The sequence below is a fragment of the Festucalex cinctus genome, chromosome 4, assembly GCF_051991245.1.
Source record: "Festucalex cinctus isolate MCC-2025b chromosome 4, RoL_Fcin_1.0, whole genome shotgun sequence".
Taxonomy (NCBI): Eukaryota; Metazoa; Chordata; class Actinopteri; order Syngnathiformes; family Syngnathidae; genus Festucalex; species Festucalex cinctus.
This window is the reverse complement of record NC_135414.1, coordinates 31,888,424-31,899,510: the sequence shown is the minus strand read 5'-3', so window position 1 is coordinate 31,899,510 and position 11,087 is coordinate 31,888,424. Positions and strand designations below refer to the sequence as shown.

The 11,087-nt window shown below is 43.8% G+C and overlaps 2 protein-coding genes across 3 annotated transcripts; one reads left to right on the top strand and one right to left on the bottom strand.

Annotated features, from left to right (window-relative positions):
• Positions 1–609: 609 nt before the first annotated feature.
• LOC144018159 (uncharacterized) lies at positions 610–3,235 on the bottom strand. 2 transcript variants are annotated; one of them, XM_077520361.1, is made up of 2 exons: positions 2,777–3,235; positions 610–2,290 (listed from the first exon to the last, which is right to left on the bottom strand). In XM_077520361.1, exons 1-2 carry the CDS (start codon positions 2,901–2,903, stop codon positions 1,164–1,166), a joined length of 1,254 nt encoding a protein of 417 aa, XP_077376487.1. In that variant the 5' UTR covers positions 2,904–3,235; the 3' UTR covers positions 610–1,163. The 2 variants fall into 2 exon arrangements, with proteins under 2 accessions (XP_077376487.1, XP_077376488.1); XM_077520362.1 differs by having other exon boundaries at positions 610–2,287.
• On the top strand, positions 2,377–5,927 carry LOC144018162 (uncharacterized). Its single transcript, XM_077520364.1, has 2 exons — positions 2,377–4,170; positions 4,255–5,927. Exons 1-2 carry the CDS (start codon positions 4,053–4,055, stop codon positions 5,334–5,336), a joined length of 1,200 nt encoding a protein of 399 aa, XP_077376490.1. The 5' UTR covers positions 2,377–4,052; the 3' UTR covers positions 5,337–5,927.
• Positions 5,928–11,087: the final 5,160 nt, after the last annotated feature.

Genomic DNA, 11,087 nt, shown 5'->3' with positions numbered 1-11,087 from the left:
TTATTTCACTATTTAATTGTTTCAGTGTTTATTTAATTGTAGCACTCGTGTTCCTCTGTGCGTAATGAAATAGTTCAATTTGTCGTTTCTCGTCTGTGGAGCCAATTGAGCTTGATCAAAAATGATCACGTGAATTATTTTAAAATGTAATGAAATGATTACGAAGTGTGGCCCGACTTTACCAATGAAATATTATGATCATGAAATGTTTCAGCAAATATTTGCTTTACACTGTTTGACATTAAACAATTCAGTAAATCATCCTTCAGCATGGATGGAACGGTGAATGACTGGTTAGCACGTCCACCTCCCAGTTCTGAGGACTCGGGTTCGAGTCTTCCTGGGTGGAGTTTGCATGTTCTCCCCGTGCCCGCGTGGGTCTTCTCCGGGTACTCCGGTCTCCTCCCACATTCCAAAGACATGCATGGCAGGTTGATCGGGCGCTCCCAATTGTCCCTTGTGAGTGTGGATGGTTGTTCGTCTCTGTGTGCCCTGCGATTGGCTGGCAACCAGTCCAGGGTGTACCCCGCCTACTGTCCATAGAGATAGGCTCCAGCACCCCCCGCGACAATTGTGAGGAGCAAGCGGTTCAGAAAATGGATGGATGGATCCTTCGGCATCTTTATTTAACACTTTTTAAAAAAACAAAACAAATGCGTGTCATTGATTTTGAAAACAAAATGCTGTATGCAATATCAAGGCTGTCCAAACTACGGCCCACGGTCCATTTTGCCGCCTGCCATCCATTTTTCAGAGGCCCACACGGAATATTCTAAAAATAACTTTGGACACAGACACAAGGCTAGTTTTTTGTTTTGTTTTTAAATTTGGAGGGTGAAGAAAAAAAAGGTTCCACTACTATTCATGAATTGGTTTGTATACTGTCGAGCTTTTCCTGATATGTAAAGATGGAAACCAAAGCGGCTCTTGCAACCTTCCATTTTTCTATATGTGGACCTCGAATGCAGTCTGGACACCATTGGTCGATATGAACATAAATACAAAAACTATTCAGCAAGCATTTGACATGTAGTCGGACAACAAAAGACATTTTGTGCAGGGCAGTGATGGGACATGCGAACCAACATCACATTTGGGACTCAAAAATGACATCCGGTTCATCGGCATGGAAACTTGGATCGTTTCAAATGGACGAACATTCCTCACCTCTTCTCAGCCGTGCACTTGTGTCGCTTCAGCTGATCCTTACGAAAGAATCTTTTGTCACACGAGCTGCAACCGAATGTTTTCTCACCAGTGTGCGTTACGGCGTGCTTTGTTAAATTGGACTTGGAAGTGAATGTTTTGCCGCAAACTGAGCAGGGGTGGGGTTTCTCCACAGTGTGCGTCCTTGTGTGCAATTTCAAATCTCCCTTTCGAGAGAAGCTTTTACCGCAAAATGTGCAAGCAAAAGGTTTCTCGCCAGTGTGCATTACGGTGTGCCTCGTTAAATTTGAGTTCTGAGCAAATCTCTTGCCACAAACTGAGCAGGAATACGGTTTCTCCCCAGTGTGTGTTCGCGTGTGTCTTGTTAACTGTGTCTTTGAAAAGAATCTTTTCCCGCAAGATGAGCAAGTGAAAGGTTTCTCACCAGTGTGTTTTCTTGTGTGCATTTGTAAATCTCCATTATGAGTGAATCTTTTTCCACAAATTAAGCAGGCAAACTGTTTTTCTCCCGCGTGTGTTCTCGTGTGCGTCGTTAAACTCGACTTCCTGCGATATGTTTTGCCGCAAACTGAGCACGCAAAAGGATTTTCTCCCGTGTGTTTTCTCGTGTGTATTTTTAAAGCGCCGTTCTGAGTGAATCTTTGACCACAAATTGAGCAGGCAAAAGGTTTTTCTCCTGTATGCGTTCGCGCGTGGACTGTTAAAACCGCCTTTAAGGTGAATCTTTTACCGCAAACGGGGCAGTCAAAATGTTTCGGTTTAGTATGACTTCTTGTGTGTGCTTTCAACGCTGACTTGTGGCAAAACGTTTTGTCGCAGAGAGAACATTTCACACGCTTTTTGTCAGCGCGGCACGTCGTATCACCTGTGGCGTGCTTCTCATCGTCATCAGTGTCAGAAGAGCGCGACGTTTTGTCGTCACGATATGTCAGCGGCGGCAAGCGGCCGTCCGATTGTGGTCCTCCGAAATCGTCTTCATCACCTTCTTCGCTCTTCACAACGACGGTCAACGGAAACTTGGAGATTTCATCCTCCTCCTCTTCCTCCTTGATGTGGAGATGCTGTGGCTCCTCCTCCTCTTTGATGGGGGCGGACTCTGGCTCAGGATCTTCACTGACGTCTGCTGGACACAGGAAGACCAACAAAAAAAAAATGACATGGTTTAGTAAGAGTCCAACTTTGCTCAGTCAAGTTCCATGTTTTGATGATTTCTTTCTTTGTTGGTTCTGTCGTTGAGGATTCACAAAACTGCGGCACCTGCAAACAGTTTTTGAAACAGTATTCCAGGTGGCAAAAAAAAAGCAAACATGTTTTGTTATGTTTTTGTCGTATCAGCTGTTAAGAAATGTCAGAATTGGTTCCATTTTTATATGTTAGGACACTTCAGCCTTTTCCGCCTGAAGACCACAATTGTGACCCCAACCACTCAAGATACTGTATCGATTCAGCTCAAATCAGATCGAGCAGACCCCGACACCCAATTTTAAGCGTAAAATCTCGGTGTCTCCTTTCCTGGTTGGTCAACAAGCAACAAGAAGGTGCTGCTGTTGTCCTTTGTGGTTCGTGTAAGAAATGCAAATTAGAGTGAGAATATAAGAAGTGAAAACACCTGCTTGGTGTGACACAACTTGAGGCTCCAACTTGCAAAGCGCGTCCACTAGTTGACTTTGTGGCTCCTTCTCCTCTTTCGTTCCACCAAGTTCCTGTTCGTGCTCCACCGTCCCTCTTGCATTCATTTTCACGCGATGATCACTCACCCTCGATGTGTTGCGAACAAACAAAGAAAGGAATCTCTTTGTTTGCGGCTAGCAAGCTACGATTAAGCTAAATTTAAATCCAATCGCGTTTTATTCCAGTTGGGTAGAAACGGGTGAGCTTGCATTGACGCGTGTGTACGTTCAAGTATTCGTTCAGCAAAAAAATAAATAAAATGATTTCGTGAGGTTGCGTGAAACGTAAAGACTCGCGCTGCAGCGTCTTCTTCCTCTTCTGTTTGATTTACGTCACACTGAGCACTTTTGGTGCAGTGCCGCCCTCTACTGGTTGCGTGATGAACACCTAAAACCAAGTCATGTGGTCAAAAAGAGGCGTGAGACGAGATTTTGTTCTTATTTTTGACGAGGACTGCCAGTTTTGTAAATGTCGTCATGTTACTTTTGAATCGTGGTGCAGTCAGATTTTCATTTGTGTATATGACCAACATAACATGATTTTTCCAATAATGTCGTGTTTCTTTGATATGACCTTCCTGCAGAAAAACACACCACAATGCTTTTTTATGTCGCGTGCACAACTGAGATCGATGCTGGACTAGAAACATTGAAGTAATGTGTTTTGAATGCCCCTGATTAGAAAATTCCCCAGGTGCTTTGTATCATAAATGCATGTCTGACATTTGTAACAAACCGGTCGGCGTTTAGAAGAAAGAAATTAAACAATTCATAATTTATTTGAGGCAAGCGAAATTGCCGGGGAGGGCGGGGGTAGATGTAAAATAATAAAATTTACTGTATATGCATAAATTCATACTTATTATTTATTGTAGGCACCAGTTAACATTCGCTAATTTGCAGTTTGTCCAAGTGGAGTTGCCGTACAAAGTCCGCCCTCGTCTCCAGTCAGTTTTTCTCCTCGTCTTCTCTCAACCAAACGAGTTTGACAATTTTTTCCTGAATTAGGATTGAACGGATTAAATCATCGACACATTTCTTTTGCCGTTAATCTACACGACAAAAATTCGTAAAATCTTCTTTGCTGGATGATCTCGTCTGGGTGCACGTCGAAGCTTCTCGAGCGAGTTAGCTAGCTTAGTTTAGCTAGCTAGATGCTAACAAATCCTTTGTTGGATTTTACGTACATTGCGAAGCGCAAATCGCGTGTTGCAAATGAGCGCAAACAACGTGAAAGAAAAAGAATACGAGGAGGAAATTACTCGGCCAAAAGCGACCGAAGGTCCAAAAGTGGACGCTGTTTGCAAGATGCAACGGATCGTTGTGAAAGCAGGTTTGTTCACTTTCCTGCTCTCACTTGTTTTATAGCCGCTTTCATTTTGTGATGATTTTTTTTTTGTCTTCTTGTGTCCTGCAGACGTCAGTGAAGATCTTCAACCCGATCAGCAGGAGCCAGATGACTTTTATAACATCGACGAGGAAGAGCCGGACCTTCTTCATATCAAAACGGAAGGAGGACCTGAACCTCCACAGATTAAAGAGGAGCCGAGCGATGACGTCATCAAGTTTCACTTGACTGGTGTCGGTGTGAAGAGTGAAGAAGATGCTGGAGGATCCCAATCAGATATCGGCGACGTCACATCACACTCTTCTGACTATGATGATGATCAACACGCTAAAGGTGACAAAACGTCAACGTTGAAAGCACATACAGGAACACATGCTGGAGATCAATCTTTTGCCTGCCTACATTGTGGCAAAAGATTCTCCAGAAAGTCAACTTTAACCAGACATTCGAGAACGCACACGGGTGAAAAACCTTTTACCTGCTCAGTTTGTGGGAAGAGATGCTTGCAGAATGTCGACTTAAGAATCCACACGAGAACACACACCGGAGAAAAACCTTTCGGCTGTTCACTTTGCGGTAAAAGATTCACGACAAAGACACATTTGACGAAACACACGAGAACGCACACTGGAGAAAAACCTTTTGCTTGCTCTCTTTGTGATAAAAGATTCTCCGTCAAGACAAATTTAACGAGGCACGAAAGAACGCACACGGGAGAAAAACCTTTTGTCTGCTTAGTTTGTGGCAAAAGATTCACGCAGAATGTCGAGTTAACAGTGCACACAAGAACACACACTGGCGACAAACCATTTGACTGCTCGTTTTGTGGCAAGAAATTCACGCAGAAGGGAGATTTGACGAGACACATTAGGATGCACACTGGGGAAAAACCGTTCGCTTGCTCCGTTTGTGGTCAAAAGTTCTCTGCGCACGGACAACTAATCACACACAAAAGAACGCATACCGGAGAGAAACTTTTTTCCTGCGCATTTTGTGGCAAAGAATTCAGTCAAAGACGCTCTTTGACGGCACACACGAGAACACACACCGGCGAGAAGCCATTCAGTTGCAATGTGTGTCATCGAAGATTCCATGCCAAGTACGAAATAAAAAGACACAAGTGCGATGTCAAGAAGAGCAGCGGAAAATAGATGGAAGAAATTGAAACGGTGTGAACAATCACTGACTCATTTGCTTAATCTCTCGTCGCTATGCGGAGAACCCTCAGTTGACAAATCAGCCGGTTTATGGACAAAAAAAAAACGAGGAAAAATTGCCTCGGTTTTGGCACCTTTCGTTTGCAAAAACTTTAAGGTGGGTGGAAGGAAGCCTATCAGAGTTTTGTGTTTGTATTATTGTCAGAAAAAGAAAGTTCAACATGTGAGCGAGTGCAACAACTGCTGACAAGAAACTCAGCAAGTTGAATTTGAGAACTCCAATGAGACAAACGAGGCCAGCTTCAGTTGACTCTCAAAAGCTCGTCATGGCATGTGCAATTACAACTAAATGGCAACAGATGGCGTTGTTTGACCATTTTAGCAGCTTTGAACGAACTTTTTTTTTTTTACATTTTATTTTATTTTATTTCATTACACTACTAATCGAAAATCACCCTCATTTGCATTCTGGAAAAAGCTCTCGTCAAATAATATATATTAGGACCATAATAGATACTCCACAAATTTGAAAATGACTGCTTGCCGATCGTGTTTGTGTTTTCTGAATAAATATCCATGGAACAAGTCTTTGTATTAATATTATGTGTTTACAACTGGGTTTATCTGTATGGATAGTTCGGTTTGTTTTGCAATTATTGAAGTCATATTTTAATTTGCGCAGTGCTACAGTTCACTAGACTGTTTTGATGCATTTTGGTTTATTTATTATAAATCACAAAAATTAAAAAGATTTTATTTTTATTTTTTTTTAATCTCCAGTATGAAACTGGAGCGTTTTCGCGGTGTGGAGTGAAATATGAATAATTAAATCCCAACAGCTTTCCGTGCGACCTTCCCTCTAAGTTCTTCCGGGTCATCGCTCTCGAGACCGGAAAGTGTCTCACCAGGAAACGCGAAAATGAAGAGAAATGTAACGTTATTTCCGAATGAATACCTCAACCTACCGAAGCGTCGATGCATCACATCCATTTTTAATTATCCGGACTAACAGCATTTGTTGAATTCTCTTCTCAGGATGAACTCGCCTCGGTTCGCATGGAAGCTTCTTCCATTCTTCCAGCTAGCCTAGCCTAGCTTAGCTTAGCTTGCTAGCCGCGATCAAAGAGACCCGTTTTATTATTTGTTTGTTTTTCACATAAACTAAGCAAAAATTACGTGTCGTGACTATCGAGTGAAAATGTGTGCAAAACGTGTGAAAGAAGAGTACGAGGAGGAAGTTTGTGGAGCAAAAGAAGAGGACGAACGTCAACTTCTGGACGTCGTTTTCAAGTTGGAACCTCAAGATGTCTTCATAGTAGCAGGTTTGTTTACTATTTTGACCGGCTCAACATAGTTTGCCTTGTTTAGTTTAGTTTAGTTTAGGGGTGTCCAAACTACAGCCATTATTTTTTATTTTTTTATTTTTTCATTCAAAGCGACCCTCAGCATAGAAAGATAAACCGGCCATGTTGCTTCTTTGCACTGAGTTAAAAGCCAGAGGAGAAAAAAAAAAAACGTTCTCATCTCTCACTTTTTTTTTAATTTCCAACCAAACGCATCATTCGCTAGGGCCGCTGGTCACCCCCAAATCCTGAAAAAAAGAAAATAAATCATTTAAATCTCTATGCTTTTTTTATTGCCTAGATTTTTTTCTTATAACTACACAGTACAGTACAGTAGCTATAAAAAGAAAAACGCAACAAAAAAAAAATACACATAGCTTTGTGTATCTTTCCTTGCACTGATGGATGGCTTCAGCCATTTCAGTCATTAGCTAAATTAAAAACGTCCTGTTCTTTTTTTCCTCCCCATGTCAAGGTCGTATGGATACACAACATCAAACCATCAAATATGTGTTTGTCTTATGTCCTGTAGACTTCTGTGAAGAAAATCTCGGGCAGCAAGAGCGACAGCCCGTTTACATAAAAAATGAAGCCGAGCCAAATCACATTGAAGAGGACGAGACGGGGAACGAGTCTCCCCATATCAAAGAAGAGGAAGAGAATTTGACCGAGCAGCTGTTGACTTTTGTCCCTTTGAAGAGTGAAGACGATGATGACGAATTAGAAAGAGAGGAGAGCGGAGGGGCGGAGTCTCCAAGCAGCAGCTCAAGTCGATGCACGACAACGGAAAGTGACGGAGCGTCGTCACAAGCGGATGGCCTCTTTGCTCCACTATCGGACAGTGACGACGTAACGTCACACTTTTCGGACACCGACGTCGACGGTGGTGACGATGATGACGATGAGGAAGGTGACGGAGGCCGCGGTGGACTCGCTGGCAGCCGCAAAAGGCTTTTGGCCAGCTCAGTTTGTGATGAAGGATTCCCTGATGAAAAACTATTTACAAACCACGTAAGAACGCACGCTCGCGAGAAACCTTTTCCCTGCTCAGTGTGCATAAGATTCTCTATCAAGAGAAATTTAACAATGCACACAAGAACATAGACTGGAGAGAAGCTTTTGGCCTGCGCAGTTTGTGCTAAAGGATTTCCTGATGAAAGAAAAAGAAATTTAAGAAGCCATAGAAAAAGAACACACACTGGCGAGAAACATTTTGCCTGTTTAGTGTGTGGCAAAAGATTCTGTCAGAAGTAAAACTTAAAAAGCCACATGAGAACTTTCGTGTGCTTAATTTTCGGTCAGCGTTTCCCTTTAAAGCAACGTTAAAAATGCATGCAAAAATGCACGGTGAGGAGAAACCTTTTGCCTGCTCAATTTGTGGTAAAATCTTCTCCAAGAACGGACACTGAAACCACACGGGAACTCATCCTGGCGAGAAACCTTTTGCCTGCTCAGTTTGTGGCCAAAGCTTCTTTTTAATGGAGAATTTAAGAACGCACAACAGTTAGTGCATAAGATAAACAATTCACTCATAATTATTTTCTCAAGAAACAAAAGTGTGCTGGCGAGATGAGCAGTAAAAAAACGTATTCAAAAAATAATATGTAAAATGAGGTCAACTAATAATAATTCAAAAAAACAAGTTAATGGCAGTATTGTAGAGGAGGAAGTACAAATGTGCGTATATCCCTTTCCGCTTTCACTGGAAACAAAATACTGGATGAACTTCAACAAAATTGAAGTAATTTTGGCCTCGATTGTTTTGAGACAATATTCAATATGTGTAATGTGAAATTTGACCTTCAAGTAATGTTGTTTGATCTGTTCCTGGACAATGAACAACTATTCAGATGTTGTTTTCTCCTACATAATGAATCTTCATGCCACAGTTGCACATAAGCCACTCCAGTGGACACTGTCATGTTGTACGCTGCCATTCACTGGTCAGATTTTGTAAGCGCAAAAAAACAAAAAACAAGCTCTAAAACATGATGTACAGTGCAGGGGCGGATGACGTTTCCATTTCTTCTGTCCATGCAGTTGAACACATATTGGGACATGAAGAAACCGTAATATAATTGTTCAAATGTCCAAGTACTGATCTTGTTATTTGAGAAAATTTGTCGCCAGCTACGTTTTCACTCGCTCCAACTTTGTTGTTTTGGCCTCAAATCCATTTCATTTGTTTTATAACCATATCTGATGGATGTTATTCCTCTTATGAGAGTAATGAATGATCCTTGTCCTTGTGTTTTGTAGTGGTCAGGTGCAGCGCATGCTAGCAAAGGCTGCAGGATAGCGGATTGCGTCCCACCCGACTCAAGTGGCGATGATGTTGGCGGCGGTGATGAGGAGCACTCAGCAGAAAAAAGAGAATTAGCAAATGGCGGTGGTAGTGACCGTGAAGATTGGGAAGACGACGCCCAAGAACACAAAACAAGCAGACATGTCTGGCAAAGCAAAGACAACGAGTTTGCGGGACAGCTGCCTCCTTTTTTAGGAGAGTGCAAAGTGAATATCGAGGGAACGGACCCAATCGATTTCTTCCTGCATCTGTTTCCCGAAGATCTGATTGATGAAATCGTGCTCCAGTCGAACCGCTATGCGCTGCGGAAAGGGAAACAAAATCTGGCCATGACAAATGGCGAAATGAAGCAGTTTCTCGGCATCAATTTGGTCATGTCGTACCTGAAATATCCGAGATCAAGAATGTACTGGTCGTCGGAGAAAGGGCTGCGTTTCGATTTGGTCGCGAATGCCATGTCGCTCAAAAGATTTGAGCAGATCCTGCGCTACATTCACTTTGTCGACCGTTCCTCGCAGGGGCCGGCAAACGTCGATCAGCTCTTCAGAATCAGGCCCGTGTTGGAGACGCTGCAAAAAACCTTCCGCTCGGCGGCGGATCCCGAAGAATTCCAAACCATCGATGCGCGGACCGTCCCAATCGGGGGTCGTTTGGCCCTCAAGCGCCACATCCCAAGCAAAGCCAAAGCCTGGGGTGTGAAAGTGTGGTTTCGAGCGGGGAGCTCCGGATACACGCACAGATTCGAAGTGCGCCGGCGGTCGGAAACGGCCGCCGACGTCGTCCTGCGCCTCTGCGACGACATCCGCCACAAGAACCACAAGGTGTTTTTCCACCGTTTCTTCTGCAGCCTTCCGCTTCTCGTGGCGCTGAAACGACGAGGCATCTACGCCACGGGCGCCTGCCGACGCGGCGTGCCGCAGGCAGCGCGGCTCCGGCTGAAGAGCGAAAAGGAACTCGGCGAGGAAGGACGCGGATCTTGCTCCGTCGTCACCAACGGCCAAAACGTCAGCGTCACGCGCTGGCTGGACCGCTCCGTCGTTCACGTGGCCTCGTCCTGCGTTGGCCGCTGCCCGCCGGATTTGCTCCACAGGTGGAGCAAGGAAGAAAAAACGCTGATCGCCATCCAGAGGCCGTTTTCGGTCAAGTTGTTGAGTCGGCATACGGGAAGGGCGGATCTCACGGCTCGATGCGCGGCCACGAACGCGCACGGACGCAAACACAAACGATGGTACGTCCGAGCGTTCTTCCACTTCTTGGACGTGACGGCCGTGAACGCGTGGCTCGTCTACAGGATGCGCTCGTCGGAGAAGAAGCATCTTCTTCATTTCAAGGCCTCTGTCGCTCGTGCGCTGATTCACGCAGCTTCCGTCCCGACGGCGAGGACGGGGCGAGCCGGTGCCGGCCCGCCTCCTTTGAAACGCAGAGTCGTGTCCAAGCCCACCCCTGAGATCAAGTTCGGTCCTGGAGAGCACTGGCCCCAACTCAGCGCGGCAAAAAACGCAAACCGATGCCGAGACTCCGCCTGTGCCCGGAAAACAAAGTACATCTGCATGCAGTGTCTCGTGGCGTTGTGCCCCGGATGCTTTGCCAATTTCCATACGAGGTAACGTTTCCCAAGCAATAAGCTAGGTCTGTTCGTGATTACGCTACTATCTGTGCTTCCAAAAACGTTCATTTTTCTTTGGCGAAATGTTTTTTGAATTACGTTCAGCACTTTTGAAATATGTTAAAACTGAACAGAATGTTAAAGATGAAACAAAAAAACATATTTACAATGTTGACAGTATGTTGTTGTTTACTTACAAAAATGTTTCATCAGTTGTTGAAATGCACACAGTCCACCCTAGTGGACATGTCAGCAGCTCCTTGAAAAATGTATGTTTAATTAATAAAAAAAAAAAAAAAATCAAGGTAACTTTTTTCATGGCGTAAAAATGCTTGACCAAAAAAAAAAAAAAACATGTTATCAAAATTTGTGCATGAAAGACAGGTTGCACTACCCTTTTATAGTTTCATGAACTTTTTACTTGAAAGAAGCATTCACCAACCTATTGAGCCAGAGCTTATATTTAACAATTATCATAATAAAAAAAAATC